We start from the raw sequence: 24,616 nt of genomic DNA on the forward strand, positions 1-24,616 counted from the left end.
CAAAAAAATTACTTTTCCAAATTACAATGTTTGTAACTTTTTACAGAAAAAATAAAAACTGAACCCAAAACTCAACAACCGATGTAAAGAAGTATAATATATAAACCACTTTTTCCGAAATTTAGTACAAAGAACATTTTAAAATATCTTAATATCTGTTCTGTTTTTGTCCATTCTAACTTTATCTAAATGTGGTTTTCTGATTGTGCAATATTGCGAACCTTTTTTTATTTGAGATATGACTAACATAAGTTCCAAGCATGACAAAAGTGCGAGGCTTGCAATCAGTTTTTCATTAAAATATATATGTAATGTATTATTGTTTGGTTTAAAAATCTACCTCAGTTATTATAACACTATTTTTACCTAGATCATCTTGTATTACGAATACATGTTTGCTGATATGTGCTCAGTACATGCTCGGAAAGAGGGTATCAAAATCTACAGGTGCACAAAAAAACTACTTTCCCACAATCAAACTGCCAGCACTGTTTTGCTCCTGCTCTCCTTAAACGGAGCATCGTTTCGTCACACAGATTCGGCCGATGCTGGGTAGACGGAAAGAAGACACGACGAAAATTTTCCATTCAACATGAGAAGAGAGAACCGAAACGAAAAGCATACCCACCGTGTGTCGCTTGCTGACTGCCGCCCATAAACTGTGGGTAGGCAGGCAGCAAGCAGCCCGACCGACCGAGTGCAATTCTTTAATTCCGAACAGGAGCGCACCAAACCTATAAAAGCGGCGGAGAGTGCTGGGGTACGCGTCAAACTCTTCCTCGTTATCAAAGCGCATAGAAGGTGATTATCGTTCTCTGATTCAGATTTTTTTTAAGTGATTTTGTCCTGTTTCTAGTACTGATTTGTTTTTGCTAGATAGATGCTGAATATGCACTTCACTGTATTGTGTTAATGCAATTTAGCTTAGACAACCGATTTGTGTTCTGTGTGTGAGAATAAAAAAGTGATACTAATCAGTTTTTTCTTCGTTTTCTCGGTTAATGAAAAAAAAATCAACGAAAATCTCAACCGGTGCATTCGGATTATCACCACGATTCCTGTGTAGGCATTCGAAAATCCACTGAAATACCGAACGTTTGGAAGAATCGCAGCCGAAATCTTAACAATTCAAACCTTGTGATATTAATTGTAAAGCAACGTGAGAACGAATCTCAGGTAAGTTTACATTTTTACCTTAAAAGCTAAGACGAAAGCAATGAAAGCAAAATGTGTTATTGATTGCACTTTCTATGTAGTAGGCAGAAAAGTAAATCCCATAAACAAACACCTGATTTGAGACTTGGAATAAATTTTTTTATTGACTGCAAATTTCAAAGGTGTTTAAATATGTAACGGGTTTTCAGTTACGTGTATTGTTTTTTTTTTTTTGGAAATAATAAGACCAAATCGCCATGTTTTAATTTCGTCAATGACTGGAAAATTTGAGCTTCATTAATTCGTTTTCTGCCTATCAGTTCAACGAATGAATAATTTAAACCTCTCCAGCGCATAAATAATGCAATAACGCCAATTTACCGTGATCGTGAGATACCGAGAGGAAATGCAACAGTAGATTCTGCTCAATTAATGTTTAATTTCCCGCTCGAGCCACGGGTTCTCAGGTGGCATGACCTCAATTAAACCGAGCTGATAATCAATTTGTGCTTTAAATTTAAAAGTCAAGTCCCATGAGTCACTCGGCCGATTCTCCTACGTAAGTTGCATATACAAAGTATGACCGGGTGGGGCCACTTGCCACCAGAATAAGAACCTATCATGCACGACTTGCCATAGTTCGGAGCTGTCGAGAAAAAGCACTCGGCGCATAATGGCGCAGAACAAATCGGTGGAAAAGATTCAGCACCGACAAAGTCTGTGGAGCCGCCTGCAAAATTTGCAATGCAAAGCACGCGTGCACCGCTGACTGCAATCGTCGATTACGATGGTGTTTTGTTAGTGAATCATTCTTCTAAAAAATATGAATATAAAAGGTTAACTGAGTCAATGACAAGAAAGGAGATAATTTTGCGATGTTTTAGAAGCAGTGCCTAAACTGGCGCTACCTAAAAAAACGAGTATTCAGAAATGAAAACAATACAGAGCTTTTTGAAAACGAACAAGGTTGGTATCCAAGTTCAATAAGATCAGAACGTGCGTCTTCGAGTGGAAAGCTATAAATTTTCCACTGGACATTCAAAAGGTACGTTAAACAGAGACGCAAATGCGCGCACCGCCTAGCCTAGAACCACGCGCACAGCGGTTACGTTTCAGCCCAAGGCCACGATCATGATCCGCGCGCACCCAGAAGAAGTACAAAAAGAAAAATAATGTAACAACGAGATGAAACACTAATTAAACTGATCATTTATAAAAACTCAACCTTACGTGGAATCCCCTTCTCGAGCATCTCTCGAGGAAGCAATTTAGTCGCGTTTTTTTCGCGCCTCTTCTTCCGACGCTGCCACGCCGTAAGAACTCAATTACAAAGGTCGCACAGCACGGCGTTCAATCAAACTGAAAACCTGAAGCGGATCGATAAAGCCGTCGATCTTCTCCATTCGCCAATCGTTTTACTAATTGCAAACCGGCGCAATTCAACCCGTCAATCGCTTGCTAGTTTGAAAAAATTCTCGTTTTTTGTGTTTCATATGCCCTCTTTGCTACTGATCCGATCCATGAACAACAATTCGGACCTCACGCGGTCGTGGTCGCGTTCTGTTTCAAGTTCGCGCGGTTTGGATAATTGACATGAACAACAACGATGAGTGCACAAAATTGTTAAACTGTTCAATCAATTAATAAAAATTGTTTCCACCGCCGGCAAGGTTTGGGAAGTGAGTTTCTAAATTTGAGTGTGGTCATCGTGGCGTATCCCCACGCTTTCGAACCAAACTGTGATTACACCTTCACTGTCGCATTTCAAATTTTGTGTAGTTTTCATTTAACATGACAATTTTGGGAAACAGATTGTTATTTTTTAATTGACCGTGTTACTAGCTATGCTTAATTTTTCTCTACATTACCTCCGCTGCGAGTAACTTCTTCTACATTTAAAGTAGGGATGCGAGCCGACATTATTTATCAAATAAACGATTACGTTGTATGAATCTGCAGTTGTATTGTTAACCGAACGTACAATAACAATTCGTTCACACACTTTCGGGCTCTATAATACCACCCAAATAATATTCTTCCTTTACTGCATTATTCGCAGACTGTTCGCGTCTCGACTGTCTCGACTGACACTATATTGCAGAAAATTTCACCAGAACAAAAGGAAAAAAAATTCAACATGACACGCGAATAACTATACACTACCTCTCCTCGATTCATCCCATCCAATTCCCGAAATTTGTTTCACGTTCGGCACAGCGACGAAATGTTGTAGAAGAACAGCCTACCCATTTCTATTGTCCTCGATGAAAGGGACCAGCATCCGTTCTCGATAAAATGAGCCTTGAGTAGAATCGGTTACTGTTTCCTTCTATCCCAACCTCCAACATTCACGTAACCACATACAAAATATACAGCAATTCTAGCCGATTTCAACATGCTACCCTTCCATTCACTCACATGTGCATAATCCAATTGGTTACGATTCATTCAACTGTGTAGAATGATGCTAGAATTGCTCAAACAACAGAAAACCCATTGTACCCGATGAAGATTGAATCTTATTGCCGGTATGCATGCTGCCGATCTTCAAATCTCTGCAAACAGTGGAATGTCCGGAGAACGTACAAGTTAGTGTATCCATCCGGACGCCTGTGTGCACACAATAAAAAGCATTGTGCGAGTTCATCTTCAGCTGGAATCAACAAGCACGAATAGATTCACCCAGAGAATGTAATTATGTGAATATCCCGGAACCATCGCGCACTGAATGTGCTCATGCGTTAATTGGACTGTGAACACTAAGGCTGAACTTTACAGAATTGTATTCTGCAGGGGTCTATAAACGTCAACATTTTGCCTACCAATCATATATTCATCACGGCGGTGATATTTCATTTCAAATACTTACAAAACTTATCTTATTCATTGAAAGTGCACATTGTACTGAAAACAAATGTTGAGCTCTTGTTTTTTCCATCTAAAACGACATTTACTCGAGAATAAGTCTACCGAAAAAATGGGACGTTTACTCTATTTCACTTGTTTTAGGGCAAACCAACCAAAAAGTGGGTACCAGAAACGCTGGTACACCCAACGCAAACGGGGAACATTTTATTACTTTAGCGCAATTTTTTATTACTTATTGTGTCTTATGACTGCGCATTATACACAAATAGTAATAACCGAAAAGTAACAAAAATTATGACGAGCATACGCTTGTATGTGTTTCTGCAGGAGAACATACAGCCAAGCACCGCAATGCATGTGTTAGCAAGACTTCACTCGCTGCATTTGTATTGATACAACGATCAGATTAATTTTTGTCCCCTTCATTCACACATAATGAGAATCTCACCCGTCAACCTCAAATGTCTAATTAGAAACACTTTCGTTTCGTCTCCCAGTGTTTACTTGAAATGAAAATATGTTATACTGTCTGAACAGAGTTGCCGAAGTTGCGAATATTGTTCTGGATGGGCACGAGTATGGTATTTTCAAACAGGTGCAAATGAGTTTCCATGAACCAATGAGTATGTGTTTTGGATAGCTTGCAAGAAAGCGAATGTTTTTGTTTTTCTCTAACGCAATTTACAGATCGTGATGTCATTTAAAGACGCATTTCAAGTCTTTGAAATCATCAACGTTTGCATACTCTATGACGGGGAAAATGCTGCTTGGCAGCTCTTGTCATATTCTTTCTCTACTCCGTATGCATACAACGCCAAGTATAGATGACAGTTCTACAAGGTATGCTATTCACGTCGATGCATTAGGATTAGTGATCGTTATGAACTTTTTCCAATTTTGTATGAAATTTGAAATGATTTTGCATTTTAAACTAAACTTATAGAACATACTTTCCTGAAAAGTTATAGAAATGATGTTGAAACATGTTTTATTTGTGGGGAATACATAAACATGCTGCGGTTTAGGTAAAATATGCTGTTTTTCATCAATTTGCCGGTAACCTTTTTGCACTTTTCGTTTTTTTTTCTTGTACTCTAATAGTGCTTCTAAATAGAGTCGCTTATGTTTCATACAGTAACAAAAGTCATGAGCTATGACAATGACTAAGATTATGCTCCAACTATTAGAAATATAACAATTTTATATATTTTATTTCGGCATATTGCCGCAATTTTTCACACTAAATCTAAATTAATATCAATCTCTAGTGTGTTTCAACTGGAGATTCACTCTCCAACCAAAAAAATCAGATATAAAACAACATAAAACGAGAAATTTCCAAAAATGTTCTGAATTCCATACAAAACGCGAAATTTTTCATAACGAGATTTGTTTGTGTGCGTGGATAGACAAAAATGTAGCATACCTTGTAGAACTGTCATCATACTTGGGCATACAACGAGCGAACTAATACACGCTCACCGGATGAATTGGAGATGGAAGAAATTTGTAACATGTGCAACATATGCGACGGTGTGTGATTTTTTCTACTTCTGATGGAAAGGGAGCAGTTTTTGACAGAAAAAATCTTGCATGTGGTTGAAACGACCATTATTAGATAGTCGTACTCCCGTAACACGTGCTAAATATATAACAGTATGTGTTGTTACTTGACTGGGGAAGAATTTTATTACCTTTTAAGTAATAGGTTTGTTACCCAAAAAAACAATTTGGCGCTATTGCTTCTAAAGTAATAAGGAAAAGTTTTGCGTGTACCAGAATCAATGAGTGGTAGATGGAAAATGTATGGAGTTTGACAGCCACAAGAGCCCCCTGGTATTCTGCTACCTTTACTGCATGCATTAAAAAATGGGTAGAAGATGGCTGAAAATAATGAACACTGAGCGTTTTCCATGCAGGCTTGAAAATTAACACTTCACCCTATTCGTTATGATATTGACAACAACTAATCATGTGTTTCTCTCGGTTTTAATTTCTTCCAGAATGAAAACCCAACTAGTACTGTTCGTGGCAGTGTTCGCTATCGTGTACACATCACCCCTGCCGCAAGCAGTTGAAAATGTGAAAGCTTTGGAACCATCAGTAGACGTGGCTGCCGAACCGGCACCAGTTGCGGAGGAAACAACTGCGGAAGCTAAAAGCGCTCCCGCAGCTACGGAGACGGTCACGGACGTACCGACCGAGGCTCCCGCTACTACAGATGCAGCTGCCGATCCGGCACCCGTAGAGAATGCCGCAACTTCAGTTGCCGATAGTAACACTGTCGAAGAAGTTCCAGAGGTACAAGCCAAATCCGGAAGCGAAGCTGCTGCTACACCAGCTGCCGAGACAAAAGAGGTGAACTCCAATGCCGTGGATACTGACACTGTTAAGTTAGCTGATGCCGTTGAACCGGCCGCTATTGCCTCTGATGAAGTAGCCCGCGTCGTTCGCACCAACACAGAAGACGAAGCAAAGAAGGATGTCGTTCAAAATCTCGAACAAGAAACCGGGGAAGCCTCCGTAACCACTGCAGCTGCTCCAGCCGAAGAGAAACCCGTTGAACAAACGGAAGCTAAGTCAGCGCCTGTCGAGGAAGCCGCTAAGCCTACGACAGCTGTGGTGACAGAAGCTACCGCTGAACCTACCGTAGCCGTTACAACACCCACTACCGCTACTGACAACAAAGCGGAATCTGCGGCAGCTGCTGTATCACTCGCTGTAACAACCAAACCCAAGCAAGACAGCTCAGAAGAAAGTAAAGAAAGCCAGGAATCAGACGAGGAAAAACCGTAAACTTAGCACACAACATTTGAACGAAGCCGCATCGAGAGTTATTGTGCCAATTACACTTACCTCCTAGATTGTATTTTTCTCCCTTCATCACACCAAAAGGCTTTGCTCAGAACACATCCTCTAATACGCATGTTGCAATCCTGATAACGCCTTAGGATGCAAATAACTATCATTGCAGAAAATCAATCGAAACAACGACATCCCTGATCAGAACAAAAGCACAACTGTTTTAACTAAAACCAACACTTAGGCGTAAAGCAACCACAAAACTTTCTACGAACAGCTTAGAAATACGATAAAATCCTAATCGAAAGCCTGCAGAATTTGACTAGCGAGATGCAGTTAACTTAACGAGTGTTGAAATAGAATCAACTTACACATTTGAAGGCTTGTGAGTTTGCAAAAAAAACACTGATGGCAACGGAACGCGGTGCGTGAACTGCACACTTCATCGGGTCTTTGCGGCAAAGCGAACACAGCTCCCCCAGTGAGTAGACTTTGCAATTACAGACAGGTGGCTGTTGTAGCGGGCCAAATATTCTCCCAAGTCAATTCAATTCGAAACCCCCTAATAGCGAACTTCTGTGTAGACTGAAAATTATACAAAAAAGTACATGACAAATGTAAAATCGAGGTGTAATAAGTTAAATACATTTTAAGTTATTAACGCAATGTTTATCATTCGAAAGAAACTAATCTTCCCGACGATCGCGGCACAGTGAGTGTGAATTGTGCAAAACAGTAGTTTCATAGGTCAAACTTCAAGAAAGTTTCGTTTTCATTTTTTTTTTTCGCAATATCATCAAAGAACCCTCGTTGTATTTTCCCACATATTCGTATAAAGCCTCCCAGCTAGTCTCGGGATGCGATGCTGGTCTAAGGAGCCAGCTGTCGTATGTTTGAACCCCGGATCAAAAGAACTAGTGTCAGTAGGATTGTAACGCTAGTCCCGCAATTGTTCAGTGCACCTAACAGTTGGCCAAGAAGTCTGTGTGTGTTTAATAAGGTCAAATAGCGTCGGATGAGCTAAATGAAAAAGCGGTCAAACGAAAATAATTTTATTATGGAAGGTTAGGTTTAACAAAAAAAACAACAATTTAAATAGTCATTTCAAATCGAAAAGCTTAATATATATATATATATATATATATATATATATATATATATATATATATATATATATATATATATATAAATATATATATATATATATATATATATATATATATATATATATATATATATATATATATATATATATATATATATATATATATATATATATATATATATATATATATATATATATATATATATATAACTTCGTTAATGCATCCATTTCCAGGTTATTTTGAATCGAAGTAGAGTAAATTACAAAATAAACACTGAATCATACATTAAATCCAAAGCAAATCAAATTTCTCCTCAAATTAGTTTTTTTTATTTAAACTAAACTTTATTTCAAAACTTTCGAAAAAAGTCCTGGATGGAGAAATGTAAGAAATATTTTTACTTGAGGGTTAAGTTTCAAAGATTTTTTTTTAATTCCAGCATTTTTGAGAATAACAAGAAGGCTTATTTTTTATATGAAAATTCGTTTTTGTGAGTAATTTGTGCTTTTACAGCAACAAACACATATTTATTGAAATCTACGATCTATATAACACAATTCTTTCTTTGACATCAAAGTGACAAGTTTTTCGTTTTTAAATTACTATTGTGGTTGTTTTAAATCATTAGAATACAAATATTTAGAAGTGTTGGAATTATATATTTATTTTTTTTGAAAACTATACAGCCGTGAAACGCATATCAGTCCCAAATGCTAAGTAAAAATACACGAAAAACAAATTAGAAGTGATAAAAAATAGCCAGATCAAAACCGAGACAAGCTTCAACGGAGCACGTATCAGATCTTGCGAGGACATTTTGCATAAGATTTAACAATATTTTAACACTTTCAAAATAAGTTACTTCCAGGAGAACAAACAACTTTTATAACTGTAAACATCAATAAACTGAATCAGTTTTAATGGTTATAAATACTGAAACTAATAGGCGATTTTTTACATGCTGTAGTACAAAATAATCGCATGTCAGTCCCACTATAATTTATACTTATGTAATTCTTATGCATTGTTTTTTATCAAACAAAAATATCAAAAACAACCAAACCTATCAATCTGAGAAGAAAACGTGTCAATATTGGAAGCGGATCGTAACGAATTAAACATTTCAGTTCTTCTCTCGCTGTTTTCTCCGTTCGATGATTTCGCAGATGGGACTGATTTTTCATTTCTCCATCCTGGACTTTTCAGAAGTTGCGTTATAACTTTAAATCTCATTGAAAAAAAATTAAAAAGTGAACTTTGTTTTAAAATAAAGTACAACGTTAATTTTAAGTTCATCAAAAGGCATACGTCCTTTAAGAAAATTACTCTCGCCTCGAGTCTAAAAAAAATCCGCGCGCAAAGTTTCATTCAAATGAAGAATGGTCGAGTAAATTTTTACGCACCTCTCGATCATTTAGCGTGATGTTGCTCTAGTGAAAATATTTTCGTACATATGCGAAACAGGGTGCGGCAGAAAAAAAAAATATGTTCAAGCTTTAATATTGGGGTAATTTGTGTTACTAATGACATATTTTTGTTAACAGTGCATTTTGTTACGTTTATTTCGAAGTGGTGCATCGAAACATCGTAAACATTTTATGGCAAACTTGTGAAAATGTATACCAAAGAAGGTATCATGAGGTTGCTGCTCGCCCAGATGACGCCGAAAGATGTTTCCAGGGTGGCAGAATGTCATTTATCCACAGTTTATTGCATCAAAAAGTCTACCTGATCAAATCGACCCGCGCAAAGATTCCTCGTAGCCCGGTACGTGCCATCAGGAAACTTGGCAAGAAAGACAACTTTATTGAAAAATCAATGCAAAGAATCATCATAGAAAACTTGCACGCATATTCCAGAGCTAGAGTGGTAAAAGAGCTTCAAGTGACTCATTCGAAGAGATTTCATTTTTCTCCGTTTTCTCCGGCGAAAACCTGTTCAACAACGATGCTGTGTCCTACAGCCGCACTGACCTTCCATTTCACCAAAGATATTTGCGAATGTTTTGGGACTTGGTGTGTTCAACAGTTTCAAAATGCCTCCTGCCTTCATTTTCATTTTCGAAATGTATATCTATTTTAAAGAACCAAGTGCGTCCCTGGTTGAAAATCTTCTGGATGGAGCGCCAAATCACGTGTCGAATTTTTTTTTTTTTTTTTTATTCTCGCTTATTTTCCGTCGGTCTATTTCCGCCACTGTTGTGGCCAATTACCGACGCCCAGGGAGGTGACTCCACACCCAGGTCCCTAACTCACGACCCGTTAATTAACGGACCGGCGCCAACGGCTTTACTTCCTCATGCGATGGAAGGCGTGATCCCAGAGATTTTTCGCCTCAGAAAATCTCCCGGTGTCGGCTAGGATTGAATCTAGACCAGTTGGGTTGGTTGTGAGTGGATCACGCCACCCCACAACCATCGACACCTATGTCGGCGGTGGGATTCGAACCCAGGCGTCGAGCGTGGCTGGCGGAGACGTTACCAACCACACTAGGCCCCGCTCGACGTGTCGAATTTGACGAATATGAAGTTTTGGCCGAAAGATTTGGGAACGCCAACAACACTTTCAAAATAAGTTACTTAGCAGTCCTGATCTGAAGCCCTCGGATTATTCGATTTGGGCATATGTTGATGCACAAGCCTGCAAAGCTTCTCATAACTTAAGCGTCATTTACCTGCCGGTTTTCCACTTCTCGGGATTCGGGAAATGAAAATTTGATATCCCGGAAATAAGGAAAATTGCAAAAAAAAAGTAAAAAAGTGGCGATTAAATAAGAAAGACAACTTCATTGAAAAATCAATGCAAAGAATCATCATAGAAAACTTGCACGCATATTCCAGAGCTAGAGTGGTAAAAGAGCTTCAAGTGACTCATTCGAAGAGATTTCATTTTTCTCCGTTTTCTCCGGCGAAAACCTGTTCAACAACGATGCTGTGTCCTAAAGCCGCACTGACCTTCCATTTCACCAAAGATATTTGCGAATGTTTTGGGACTTGGTGTGTTCAACAGTTTCAAAATGCCTCCTGCCTTCATTTTCATTTTCGAAATGTATATCTATTTTAAAGAACCAAGTGCGTCCCTGGTTGAAAATCTTCTGGATGGAGCGCCAAATCACGTGTCGAATTTTTTTTTTTTTTTTATTCTCGCTTATTTTCCGTCGGTCTATTTCCGCCACTGTTGTGGCCAATTACCGACGCCCAGGGAGGTGACTCCACACCCAGGTCCCTAACTCACGACCCGTTAATTAACGGACCGGCGCCAACGGCTTTACTTCCTCATGCGATGGAAGGCGTGATCCCAGAGATTTTTCGCCTCAGAAAATCTCCCGGTGTCGGCTAGGATTGAATCTAGACCAGTTGGGTTGGTTGTGAGTGGATCACGCCACCCCACAACCATCGACACCTATGTCGGCGGTGGGATTCGAACCCAGGCGTCGAGCGTGGCTGGCGGAGACGTTACCAACCACACTAGGCCCCGCTCGACGTGTCGAATTTGACGAATATGAAGTTTTGGCCGAAAGATTTGGGAACGCCAACAACACTTTCAAAATAAGTTACTTAGCAGTCCTGATCTGAAGCCCTCGGATTATTCGATTTGGGCATATGTTGATGCACAAGCCTGCAAAGCTTCTCATAACTTAAGCGTCATTTACCTGCCGGTTTTCCACTTCTCGGGATTCGGGAAATGAAAATTTGATATCCCGGAAATAAGGAAAATTGCAAAAAAAAAGTAAAAAAGTGGCGATTAAATAAGAATTATTTTGTCATATAGGAGGGAAAATTGAAAAAATGATTCCATGATTCGAATTCGCAAGAAACAATAAAGAAAAATTGATTAGCTTTCGAAAAGAATCTGATAGCTGTTTTTAATGTCAAAAATCTGTGCGATGAAGTAAAGTAATTCACAAACAGGTGATTTAGGTTGTCAATAAAAATCTACTTTTCGAACTTCTCAGAAAAACTTTGCATGCAACATTTAAATAAATGAAAAAAAAAAAGAATTTTTAAAATTGATTTTTCGTGCTTAATGTCTTAGAAATGCCGGAAACGTTGAGATCTGGTGTTAACTCAAAAAAAAATTTTGGGAAATAACCTGAGACTTGGGACTAGAAGACTCTTCATGTCACTTAAGCCACGTCAAGCGAAAGACCTTTCTAATTAGCAACCTGGTAGAGAGAATTGACAGACGGTGCGGAACGAAGGAGAAAGGGTATCTAGTTCCGTTAAGAGTTAATCACAGTTAAACGAAATTGTGCAGACGATTACTGGATGCGAGAAAAATGTATACTTTATAATCAAGGCGATTGAATACAACAGTTCTATAAAATCCCTGGATAATAATAAAATTTAAGGTTCAACTAAATAACAGTTTGGTTTGATACAAAACATATGTAATTAAATAATTTGCGATACTGAGGATAAATTTACATTGTGGCGAGAACATACAATTTCACAGTAGAATCTAAACAATAAATATTTTTTGTAGTTCTGAACATTATACTATCCAATGAGCATACATCTAAAACATCCTATGTATTTCTGAGACATCTGGCATCAATCATATCTGACTCAAAAGCTCTATTTCCCGAAATCCGATAGAGTCAGAGGTCAAATTTTGTCATACATTCCATTAGCACTCTGAGGAGCATATTGATAGACAAAGAGTAAAAAAGATTATTAATACTGTTCAAGGCCTGGTTTGCAAATAGTTATGCAGTCTTGCTCAACAATGTCCAGAACTATACACAAAAGGGTCTAAAATTTTAACTCCATTTACCAATAATTTTCATTGCAGAAAATATTTTCCGGGATCCCGGGATTTGTATGAAAAATTCACGGGAATTGAAATTTCCAAAAAAAAATCATCCCAAGACGTCCAGAGAAGGACGTTCTATTCAGGAGAGACTATGTCAGAAGAATCGTAGCGCTAGACCCGCAATTGTCGCGTACACTTAACTCTCTCTTTCTTCTGACACCACAAGTTTAATTGCACAGAACCTTTTGAAGAATTTAGCAATCTTGCTCAAAATGCATAAATATATTCTTGAACAATATTTAGCGGAAAACAAATCTTTGAAAAATACGGGGTCAATAATTTTTAAATGAGAACAGACCTATGAAAATAGGCTGCACCTATGCTCCAAGACCGGGAAAAGACACCATTGTCGCTATCAGCAAGCGACCATTCCAAAGGCGAAGATTAACTTTGTAAAGATTTGTAAAAAATCACAGTCGGTCATGTACTGTTTTCGTCTTAACGATAAGATACAAGGTCGCAGACTGGATCTTTGAGTACTGTTATTACATTCATACGCATTTTGGTAAGTATCCCAAGCGCATCAGGTTCAATCGAGCAGAGGCATATTCGAGCGAAGCACTGATGTAGTTATGGAGGAATCCATCTCGGGATCTTTACCCGATAATCACCACAACAAAATGGAGTAACGGAGTAAACACGACCCATGTTAAGTTTGGTGGAAATCGATTCAGACATTCAAAAGTTATGCTGGAGCATCATACAATCATACATAAAAAAACTTGTCTTTTATATATTGGGTTGAGTCATTCGGTTTTGAACAAAAGATTTCTACACTTGTATTTTCAACCAATTGTCTTCACTCCAACCACCTAAATACCAATCGATAGTAGACACTTCGAATGTCTTTACCAAAATACAAATAACTGAATCGATTCAATAGTGATCATACAACAGTGGCTGGAAGATGGAAAACTAAAGTGAGGAATATTGGTATGTTCTATTGTCCTATTACCGGAAAGGGAAGAACGCAATACAGGCACATAAAAAACTGTGCGATGTATACGGTGCAGACTGCTTAACAAAACGCCAATGCCAGAATTGGGTTGCCGAATTTCGTTCCGGTAATTTTATTGTAAAAGATGCGCCACGTTCAGGAAGACCCTTCAGGTTGTGGACAACAAAATAAAGGCAATAATCGAGGCAAAGCGCCATTACACGACGGGAGAGATGGCAAAAGTTCATCCACAAACACGGACAATACATAACTGAATGAAATTATTTCCGTCTATAAAACTATTGCCTTTGAATATCATAGAAAACCCGAAATGACCTATGACTCAACCCAATAAATAGATTCACACACATTAAAATCGCTTTTTATGCGTAGTGCGTAAAAGCCCACGATAATGTCGAAACCTGCGTAAAAAACCGCATAAATTTTGAAATCTGCCAAAAAATGCGTGAATTCTGCAATACGCATAGGTACAAAAACTTTACTTGTGAAAAGTATTTAATGATTCTTGTTAAATACATATTTTCAAAAAAAGACTAAAGAGCAGAGCTAAATCAACCTGCAATGAAGATAAAAATCGAGAAAAAATAAAGTGGTGTGTTTGATTGAAATCGTGTCCTCTCCAGATTATCTGCCGATCTGGGAAAAAATATACCACTTTTAAAATGAATAAATATGTATAAAAAAATCTCATTGTATCTCAATGTTTCATTAGTAATACATCTTTATGCTTTCAGATGGGTATCGCAATGTTATATAACTTTGCTGAGGACACCCTTCGACCAAGCCGTTTTGGTAACATGAATATATTTATGACACCATTAGAACAAAAAATGCGGCAAAGACGCAAAAAATCACTTACCTCGCCGGTGTACATCCGACAGGCCAGAACTCCCATAGCCCACCAATCGATCGCGTGACCGTACGGTTCACCAGAAAGAATTTCCGGAGCTGAAATACAAGCAGTTGTTGCAAGAGAAAGAAGAAAAAAACATTTGTTTAGCAAAATAATTAAAACTGCTACTTACCTGTAAAAAATGCAGAAAACGTTAGAAAAAAGAGGTTAGCACAGAAAGAGTTACTGACCGCCTGCGTACTGAGATCCTTTCAAGCTCGTTCTACTGGGCCTTCTTTCGATACTAATTTTCAATCCAATTTATTATTTTTTTTTCTATTTTTATTGTTCTTTCATACTCAATTGCTGAGCTATATTTTTTTCTAATTTTTGTTTTATAGTTTCCAAGAAAATACATTTACATTGAAGTGAAACTCAGCACTACTCTAATCACTAATCATATTACTTTTTCAATGATTAAAAAAAATTACACATTTTACCGTTTCAGTTTTTGTTTCTTCTCGCCTATTATACATTGCAGTGCTTCTAGGCAGCATGGATTCCTTGCTCCTTCACAACTGAAACATCCGTTCCTTTCAACATTCTATGTTCTCAACAAACACCAGGGCTCAGCGGCCTTTCCTAAACACGCCCGATACATATTATTCTCTCCGCAGGATCACAATAAGCTTTTGTTTCCTAACTCTGGCTTAATACATAACACTGAAGTCACAGTTCAACATTCTAGAAGAAATATCCTAAGACTGCAGAACGCCTCGAACGAAAGTAGACGAGTGCGCAAATTAAAACTTATCCAAGCATGAGTTTGTATCATTCTTGTGTTAATTTTTTTTATTCGGATTGTTCTTATACAGGGTTATGCTCTACTTAAATTACTGAAACTTTCGGATATTTCAAGTTTTAGTTTTGCTTATTTGCCGTCTTCTTTGGCTGGTAATATGCGCTTAACCGACTTAAAATCCTGTACTATATTGTTGTTCATATATATTTTTTAAATATACATTCATATCTACAAATTACAACTCGTACGTACACTGATAGGATTAGGTTGAAAAGGTAAATCGTTATGGTTCAAAAGATTTCGATTTGAAGTCTCGTTTGCATATATACGAAGTAAACCTTGGTAATGGCGGGAGCTTACATGATATGCCCACTGAACATAAAAATGCCGAGAAAGTGTTATAGCTCAAATAAAAATAACGAACGCATCAAGAAACCAAACAATTGGTTACATATTCTAATCTATTTATTGAGTACAGACTATGCTCGGCATTAAAATCAAACCTCAAATAGTCATCTTAACTGGTCGCAGTAATCGAAACGATCAAATAAGGCTAAACGAATTAGTTATCCATCCGATTCCCAAACACTACTTATGAGTTGAGAGAGAAATCAACTATCAAATGGATATCTTAGCCGTAGAGTTTAAACACAAACACACTAGAATTAATGTCCTCTTTACAGTCATCAAACATTCATATACCCGTCACACATCTTTTAAACCTAAAAATACAGGTTTCAAAAGCTCATCGAAAGCCTAGCTTGATGTCTAACAATCTTTCTGACGAGGGCGACCGTTACCATCATAAACATTGCTGCCTTCAACAGTCACAATGAAAGAGTTTCCTTAAATAGCTTCTTTACGGTTTTTCCCACAGAGTTGGTACTTGGGCCGGTGGTGGTGAATTTGAACTGAAACAGATAGGGTTGCACATCGGGGTAAGACGTATCAAACACCGAGTCCAACTCCATCTGATTGGGCGTTTTCGGGAGATAATCATGCCGGTTCATTACCTCGCTTATGTACACAATTTTATCCGACAGCATATCGCCAACACGCTCCCGACAGATCTGCCGATCGTCTTCGTTGGTGAGGTTTATGAGTTCTAATCGAATAGTCCATACCTCCCACGGGATGCTTTCGCTGAGGAACGCCCAGCGCCCCTTTCTACGTTGGAAGAATTCCAAACTTATCTGCCCAGTTCCGGAGCTTTCGTTACTGCGCAGCTGCCGGCTGAACTCGCCGATTTCACGTTTAATTGTCTCATCCAACCTCGGTGAAGTACAGCAAACGTATGTAAAATCAATGAAATCGCAATCCACGTCCATGTAACCAATTGTTCCTACCGAATACCTGGCTTCTCCTTTATACATAAACTTGCCCAGACTGCGATGAAAAAGGATCGTGTGGAAGATGCTTGACACAGCTTCGTCCACTTGACGTCCCTCCATCGTGAGATCGAAGGTTTGCGAGCGTGCATTCATCCTGACTACCTAATCACTGCCACCAACTCTTCACAATGTTTAGGCACCTCTGGCGTTCCAACTTACACTTTTCGTTTCTTAACCATTTATTTGATCACGCCTCCACGAGCAACTGACCAACAGATGCAAACATCCACGGAACGGAAGTTTGCTGTTATAGATTCAGCAGTAGCAACAACAGCAGTAACAATGCTAAACACTAGTCACAGTAACGAATAAATTGAAACAAAGCTTTACCCATGTACTGCAACGTGCCACAAAGCGTCTTCGTCCGGGAACCGATGCTCAGCCACTTGCTCAGACCGAAGTCAATCAAACTAATGTGATAGTCCTGATCGAGAAGTACATTTTCCGGCTTCAGATCACGATAAATTATACCAGCCTGGTGGAGAAAATCTGCAAAAGGATATTTATCCAATCAATGAAACTGTTGTCCTTTTTGTATTATGTTTATTAACACACCAAGTGCCAGGGCGATTTCAGCAACATACAAGCGAATCAACGCTCGAGGAAAGTTCTTCAACTGCTGGAAAAGTTCGCCGTTGGGATAAAAGTGGGACACTGTAAATATATTCGAAATTATTTATAGTTTGAAGGCAGATAATTGAATGTAATTTGGTATTTGAATTAGATTGCGAATAATTATAAATACAAATAAACAGAACAACACGAGATTGTTAATGACATACTTACACAGGAAAACCTTTTTCTTATTTTGCCAGTAATGCACACATTTAGTCAAGAACGGATGATGACCGCAAACGGTCTGTATATCAACTTCGTCTCTCAGCTGCTTTATAGCACTGCTATTGATGATCTGCAAGTATATCGCGTTTTACATACCTACACAAATTCCCTCTCTCAAATTTTATGACGCTTCCTACCTCTGCTTTACTGAGCACCTTCAGTGCATAAATCGTTTGTTTGCCTTCGACAACTGCCTGCACCTTGTAAACTCTGCCGAACGCACCGTTCGCTATATGATCCAGGAATCGATAGCGCCGCTCAGCGTTACAGTCAATTGGAAAATGCGGTAGAAAAAGCGCTTCAGCATTCGTTACCGGCCAGCAGGTTTTTGACAGCAGATGCTCGTTAGCTAATGTTGATTCATGCCACCTTCAAAAGAAGAAATATTGCGAATAAGCGATAAGTTTTATTTTCTATTTACACCTTCGAGGTGGTTGCAAGTGGCGATTTTTATCAGTTTAACGCAGTCGTTTTGATTAACAGCTCATCAAAGACAGCATGTGTTTGTCGCTCTTTCATCAACCTCATCGTAAGTAGGTCAACCAAAATTGAAAACAACTCCAAGCGAATCGCGCAAATAATGCGCTGTAATTCCAAGCAAATATGGTTGGGTATTGAATTGCGCAGCTACTGTGGTAGAAATGACTTTTATAATAATTTATGAAATGTTAATAAAACAAAAAGAAATTATTAACTTAACTTGACGGTAAACAATGTCGTCAAAGGATCAAGAGAGGTAGATTCAAGATTTAAAATTTGTATATTGCTTTTTGATGTCTAACGCCAACTTTTTTCGATAGCCGCGAAATATAATAAAAAAAAATTCAACTTAAATTTTTAATAATCACATAAAATTTATGCCAACCACAAATATATAATTTTTAACCGTGGAATTGAAAACAATGTCAGCCAAACATAAATACATACCTTCTTCGCGATACGCGACACCAGGGGCGACTATTACGGGGCGGGTGCTGCTTGCGTCTAGATTCAATACCGGGCAGAGCCGAACAGGATAAAGAGCTGGAAAACTTACGGGAACTTTCGTTCAAACGGTCGAACACTCCGTCCACACTGCTAGAATGTCTTATCTGTCCAAAGCGACGGAAAGAGAATCAAGAGAAGAAAAACAGAGTATGACGTCAATGTATCATTTAAAAAAATCCTGGTCTTTTTCCCTGTTGTAACTAATATTGTAAATTAAGCGAAAGTCGTGCATTGAATTGATACAGATAGATTTTATTCACTATAATTAACTTCCACGTTAACTACCATCCAATCATTTTTTTCTTTCAATGATTTCTTCGCTTAGAATTGGTATATGCGCTTAAAATTTACAATACGCAAACAGAATCAGGAAATGATTAGGCAAACCAGCTGAACAAACCTGTCTCGGATGTTTTGATTCCTTGGCAATCAACAGCGATGATGGAAGTGAAATAGATGAAAATGATGATGATAATGACGGTTTAACAGCAGCAGATTCCTCCTTTGGTTGAATGTTGGTACTGCTGCTAGCGTTTCCCATACAAACGAAGAAAAAAGAACTGACAATCTTCTTCGCCCCTTTGTAGGGAGAATAAAAACTGAAAAACTCGAATACTTTTGCGTTTCCGGAGTATGACTACATCACTAAATGAAACCGTACACACTAAAGGACATTTTTGATATATAATAACGGCTTTTACTACCCGATAGCACTAGATTCTACAGAATATAAAAATGTCCTTTATTTTTCGTATCACTTTGTGTTATGCTTCTAGCTTTTGTTCAAGCGAAGAAAAAACGTCGCAAACCAAATTGTTTTTGTCATTAGTCAGCCATCATGACGGCTGACAGTAGCAGGGTTACCAGAAGTAAAAAAACATTTTTGGGTGCCAAAAATGCAAGGGCTGGCAAGTTACCTTCAGAGTGATTTACGATAAGGGCGCAACTGGCAAAAGATAAACATAGGGGAATATCAGTTTGAAAATTTGCAAGTACATTTTCAAATTGTAATAGACCTTTTTACGTACGAATGTGTTAGTGCAACTAGTTGAGGAAAATATTTACAAATAGCTGTTTTGTTTGCAATGCTATGTTTTTAGCAGCTGGACAAATATTCAGTTGAACACTCATTATATGTTTTTTTCATTCGTGATCAGGAATCGGAAGAAGCTGCTGAACATAATCGACAAGAAATGGTAAAAAATGATAAAAGTCGAAGCAACGAGATGCGATGATTTTTAGTTTAGAAGAAACAAAAGCAACTTTACCCTGGTTCACATGTTTACTAGTGTGCGTAGGTGAAAAGTCACTTATCTCTATAGAGATAAGTGACGTTTTACCTACGCACACTAGTTAACGTGTGAGCCCGTGTAGAGTTGCTTTTGTTTCGTTTTTCGCGTTTTGCATTTCTACAAACCACTTGCAGCAACAGTTGATCTCGCAGAAACGGAGCTCATCCAGCTTTTAACGCACCATAATGGCGGCTGCTTGAATGCTCGTTCGTAATTTGTGAACTTCTCTGCTTACGTCAGATTCATGATTTCTGCAGTTTTGGCAACATTAATGTTGCCAGATTAATTGTTTTTCTTGCGAAACACATGAAGAGTCAAACTGACGTAAGCACAGTTGTCAAAAGGGTAGCTAATATATTAGGAATTTTGCATTTATAGCGTCCGCCATTATGGCGCGTAAAAAGCTGGATTCGGCTGTTTCGCAAGCACTGGCAGTCTTTTGACGTGTACTTGAGCCAAACAGCAAAGATGACTAGAACAAGATACCTGACTCTTGCGGAATTCATCAGACATGATTGTCGCTGCGCATGAGCAAAAGTCAAACTAATTTATACACTGTTAATATGATGTATACTTAACGCCAGAATCAACCGAATCAACTGAAGACAAGGTCAAGACATGACTGCTGAAAGGTGAAAGAATTTTTTCAGCATCCATGTGGACGACTTTACGGTGCTGCCATCTGAAAAATGATAACGTGTACAAATGTTTAGTTCTGAAACATGAAACTTTCCGGAAGAATCAAGAATTATTGGCGCATCATTTCAAATTAAGCGTACCATCAGAACTCCCTGATAACCGCTATGAGCACGCTCTACAGCCAAGTTTCCCACTCTTGCCGAGGTTAATAAAGCAAAAATCGGGTATCCCGATGAACCTGATCATATGCACAATGGTTCTGAAACCTGATTTGCGACATATCAAACTTTAAGTTTTGGTAGAATGAGACCTGAAAATAAATATTATTCCTTAATATAAACTCCCACTCTGACAGTCAACTTCACACTTTTCTTTCGTACTTTGAAGTGCAAAAGATACGGCAATAGCATTAAGTGCAAAAAATGACAATATCATTAATCTGCATGTTATCTTAAGCGTCGAGCTGACCAAACTGCTACACCTTTTTCATATACAATCTTGAACAGCTTAACGATCGATGACGGACTATGCACGATAAATCGGTTTTGCTCATAGTGACAATTTTATGAGAATTTAATTTATCAGATGGCAGGTATCTTGTTCTAGTTATCTTTGCAAACAGTCAGAGAAAAACGGCTTCAAGCAAAAAGTATGAGGATGACGTTCGTGACAGGGATGTGTAAAATACACGAAGACTTCAAACTGACGTACACTGAAAAAAATAACACGCCCATACAAAATGCTTTTTATACATATGAATACCAATAAACCAACCCAATCGTTTTAACAGGTCGACCTACACGCTGCTTCATTTTAACTCTAATTTGATTAGGATCTACTCAGTTTGGTATTTTTATGCAAAATGTCAAAAAGTGAGTTATCGGGTACTGGATAATTGAGTAACATTTACCCAAATTTTCATAATTACCATGTTTACTCAGTTTTGAGTTATTATCCATGATGTTTACTCACCCCTGAGTATATGTATATGCCAAAAGTTTTCAACAGCGATATTATCTGTTTCCGAAGAACAATTGGTGTCGCTCTTTATTCGTTTGCTATCAGTAAGTATTTGATCTTTCATCAAATCAATAATTTCCTAATCAATTACATTACAAACAACATGTAACAATATTCCATAACAATTTCAGCCCAACATAATTATTGCAGAGGATTTGAAAACATAAAAACATCTCTTCAAAATGAACAACCGCATGTTGTGTGTCCTGCGATGCCGTTTTTAAGTCGGGCTTTTATTCGTGATAATGAACGGAAACATTTGTATCGATGTACAGTGCCCAATACATGCAATCGATACAATTTAAATCCCTCGCAGTGTTTGGTGACGGATGATGACGGATTTTCTGGTGTGCGTACTGTACAAAAACATGAGCCACAGTTTACGGGCAACTGTGAACCGGTTGGTTGCCGCATTATATAAAGATGAAAAATAAATCTATGATTTTGATTGTTCTGAATTTATTTTATTTATTGAGTTAGATTTACAAAAACCAGAAATCATCAAATTTCCAAATTTAGGCAAACTGGGTAACTTGTACTCATTTTCGTTAATTCCTGGTTTGCATAAACAGAGTAGATTCTAATCAGTTTTTGACGTATGACGCCCTTACTCAGAAGTGAGTAACCGTAAAAGTACTCAAATTAGGGTACCTCCACTTTTTTCAAAAATGGGTCATATCTAACTCACTTTAGAGTAACAAATAATGAGCGTGTATATCGATTTTTATTGGAATTCACGGTATTTTGATGTGTTTTGGCATTTGACGCGTTCTATCATTGAAATATGTGTATAAAAAGATTGATTTTGGTATGCATGACATGGCAAACCGAAGTGTAAGACACTTGATTTTGTGCTGTGAAGTGGAACGCAAGTGTATTCCACTCAGATATGAAATGTTTCATCTATTAGCACAGAAGTAACGTGTCGATTTTTATAGTGTAAACAAAGTATGAGTAATTTATTACGAGCTTTGCATTATATCGTCCGCAATTATCGTGCGTAAAAAGCGTAAAAGGCTGGATATGAATAAATGCCCAGAGATCTCCCAGATGGTCTCGAGGTACGAAGCTGGCCTAACGATTCAATCGTAGTATGTTCGAGTCTCGGTTCGGGAGAGACTGTTAGTGTCAGTAGGATAATAGCGCTAGCCCCGCAATTGTCCTGTACGCTAAGCAGTCGGCTGCGAAGTCTGTGTATAAATGAACAGAAGGTCAAGTTCCGAATCGGAATGTAGCACCCATGTTAAATAAACGCCCAGTCGTGAAAATACTTACCTTTTTTGACGAGTACTCCATCCAGGAAGAGTTTCACGAACGTATAAGCCTACGATTGCGGATGGTCAACGAGATACCATCCTGTTTGTGACTTCTGAAGAGGATGCTTCATATCAGCTTGATCTTACCTACAAACGGTATCAAGAGTGGGGACATCCCAGAAGTCCAAAACTGATATTCTATGGAAGCCTTCAAAATCTGGCTGGCAAGTTCTGTGTATTTTACGACGACTTGAAATATTCATTACCAAACGCGCGTCGGGCTGTAGCCGTGCTAATGAAAATAAGTGCTGTTCTTCGAATTAAGCACTCCAAACCAAGTAAGCTCGTTTGGATTTTCATTAGCTTTTATATATACAGACACAATATAAGTGAAAGATACGTATCAATAGATAAGTTGGAAATATACTTGAACGGCTGCAATCATGTCTAGTGATAAGTACAAGTGCTTTGTACAGGGATGCATTAAGCACTACTGTTCCCCTGCAGAATATATCCAACATCTGATGAAAATGCATCGAGTTCCACTAAACTATCGAATACAGTGTACGTATATCTTTCGTGTATAGCAATTTTCACTAACTTTAGCCGATTTAAGAGACATATATCAAATCACGCATCTAAAAGCACATTTGGTCCTATGAGTGCCGATACCTTAAAAAATGCCTTGCCCAGCCATTCTTCAATGCTAGTTCCTGTATCAACGATCGCACCGAAACGAGATAACAGTCCAGTGTACGCTACTTCAGAGTATTCAACAATACAGATTAAAGAAGCTGCTGCAGATTTCACTCTACAACTACACCACAAGCACAACCTATCAAGAAAAGATGTTTACACAATCCAGTCAGACTCCCAGTTGGTATTCTCAACTTTTGCCAATGAGATAGCAAAACTGCCATTGCAGGATCCTGATGCTGAAACAGTTTATTTGTTTAATACTTATTTAGATACAATGAAATCAGTGTTTAGTGAGATAGACACAGACCTATCTAGAGAAAAAGAACCTTTACAAGCCACCAAAAATAATAACCGTGGATGGTTCGTTCGTAACAGAAATTGATTTTTTAAACTAAAAATGTCCTATTAACATTGAACAGAGTAAACACCATATGATTTTAATGAATGTCGAATTTCAATTGAAATCGTTTTTTGAAACACCTGGTATCTTCGAAAAAAATTACAGGAGGGTTGCGTGCAAAGCCACGACCGCAAGGATGAAGTAGAATACTTTTACAAGAAAGAAAACCCGGCTGCTTGCGTGTCAGTCATTTTTTAATTTGTTGTTCAAATCAATATCGGATAAGATACCGATCACATCTTGGCGTTATCACTGACAGTGCGAATAAAGTATTCCTTGTGATAAAATAAACAGTGAAAATCTGATTTAACACTCAAAACTAGACGGCTCATCTGTTGTCAAAATGAGTCAGCTTTTCATTGATTGCATTTACTAGTGCCCGCTATCGCACAGAGACTGCATTTCACTAAAATGCCTCACTGCATCGGCTGCTATCGATTCCAAACCCGCTGCAACTGCTACGCTATCCGTAGCCATGCCAATGTTTTGGCCGCTATGCGCTACTATTGGTATCCGCTGTCCCTGCATCAGCTTTCCGGATGTTGTGCTCATGACTGAAGGAAAAGATAATTCAGTACGTTCTGAGACACGGAGATGAAGCCAAATATATATCTGTTCCAAATTTCTTGAAAGTGTAAATTGATTTAAGAGTAAATATTAACTCTTCAATTAGCTTTTTATTTCATCCTGAAAAGGACAATTTGTTGTTTAATTCAATGTCTGATAAGATGCCGATCACATCTATGCGTTATCAC

At 38.1% G+C, this 24,616-nt stretch overlaps 3 protein-coding genes across 3 annotated transcripts in view; 1 reads left to right on the forward strand and 2 right to left on the reverse strand.

Annotated features, from left to right (window-relative positions):
• Positions 1-19,393, reverse strand: part of LOC129722582 (serine/threonine-protein kinase S6KL) — a 55,813-nt gene extending 36,420 nt beyond the window's left edge. The window contains exons 1-7 of the mRNA XM_055676169.1: positions 18,956-19,393; positions 18,496-18,659; positions 17,706-17,937; positions 17,515-17,638; positions 17,284-17,382; positions 17,059-17,217; positions 14,563-14,651 (exon numbers count right to left, since the gene is read on the reverse strand). Of these exons, the coding sequence (XP_055532144.1) occupies positions 14,563-14,651; positions 17,059-17,217; positions 17,284-17,382; positions 17,515-17,638; positions 17,706-17,937; positions 18,496-18,659; positions 18,956-19,096 (1,008 nt within the window). The 5' untranslated portion in view covers positions 19,097-19,393. The remainder of the gene's footprint in view (positions 1-14,562; positions 14,652-17,058; positions 17,218-17,283; positions 17,383-17,514; positions 17,639-17,705; positions 17,938-18,495; positions 18,660-18,955) is intronic.
• LOC129722590 (nucleolar protein dao-5-like) lies at positions 656-7,486 on the forward strand. The gene is made up of 3 exons (XM_055676180.1): positions 656-801; positions 1,067-1,176; positions 6,027-7,486. Exon 3 carries the CDS (start codon positions 6,028-6,030, stop codon positions 6,817-6,819), a length of 792 nt encoding a protein of 263 aa, XP_055532155.1. The 5' UTR covers positions 656-801; positions 1,067-1,176; position 6,027; the 3' UTR covers positions 6,820-7,486.
• On the reverse strand, positions 14,856-17,196 carry LOC129722599 (autophagy-related protein 101). The gene has a single exon (XM_055676193.1). The coding sequence runs from the start codon at positions 16,819-16,821 to the stop codon at positions 16,165-16,167; it is 657 nt and encodes a 218-aa protein (XP_055532168.1). The 5' UTR covers positions 16,822-17,196; the 3' UTR covers positions 14,856-16,164.
• Positions 19,394-24,616: the final 5,223 nt, after the last annotated feature.

The sequence above is a fragment of the Wyeomyia smithii genome, chromosome 1 (assembly GCF_029784165.1).
Source record: "Wyeomyia smithii strain HCP4-BCI-WySm-NY-G18 chromosome 1, ASM2978416v1, whole genome shotgun sequence".
Classification (NCBI taxonomy): domain Eukaryota; kingdom Metazoa; phylum Arthropoda; class Insecta; order Diptera; family Culicidae; genus Wyeomyia; species Wyeomyia smithii.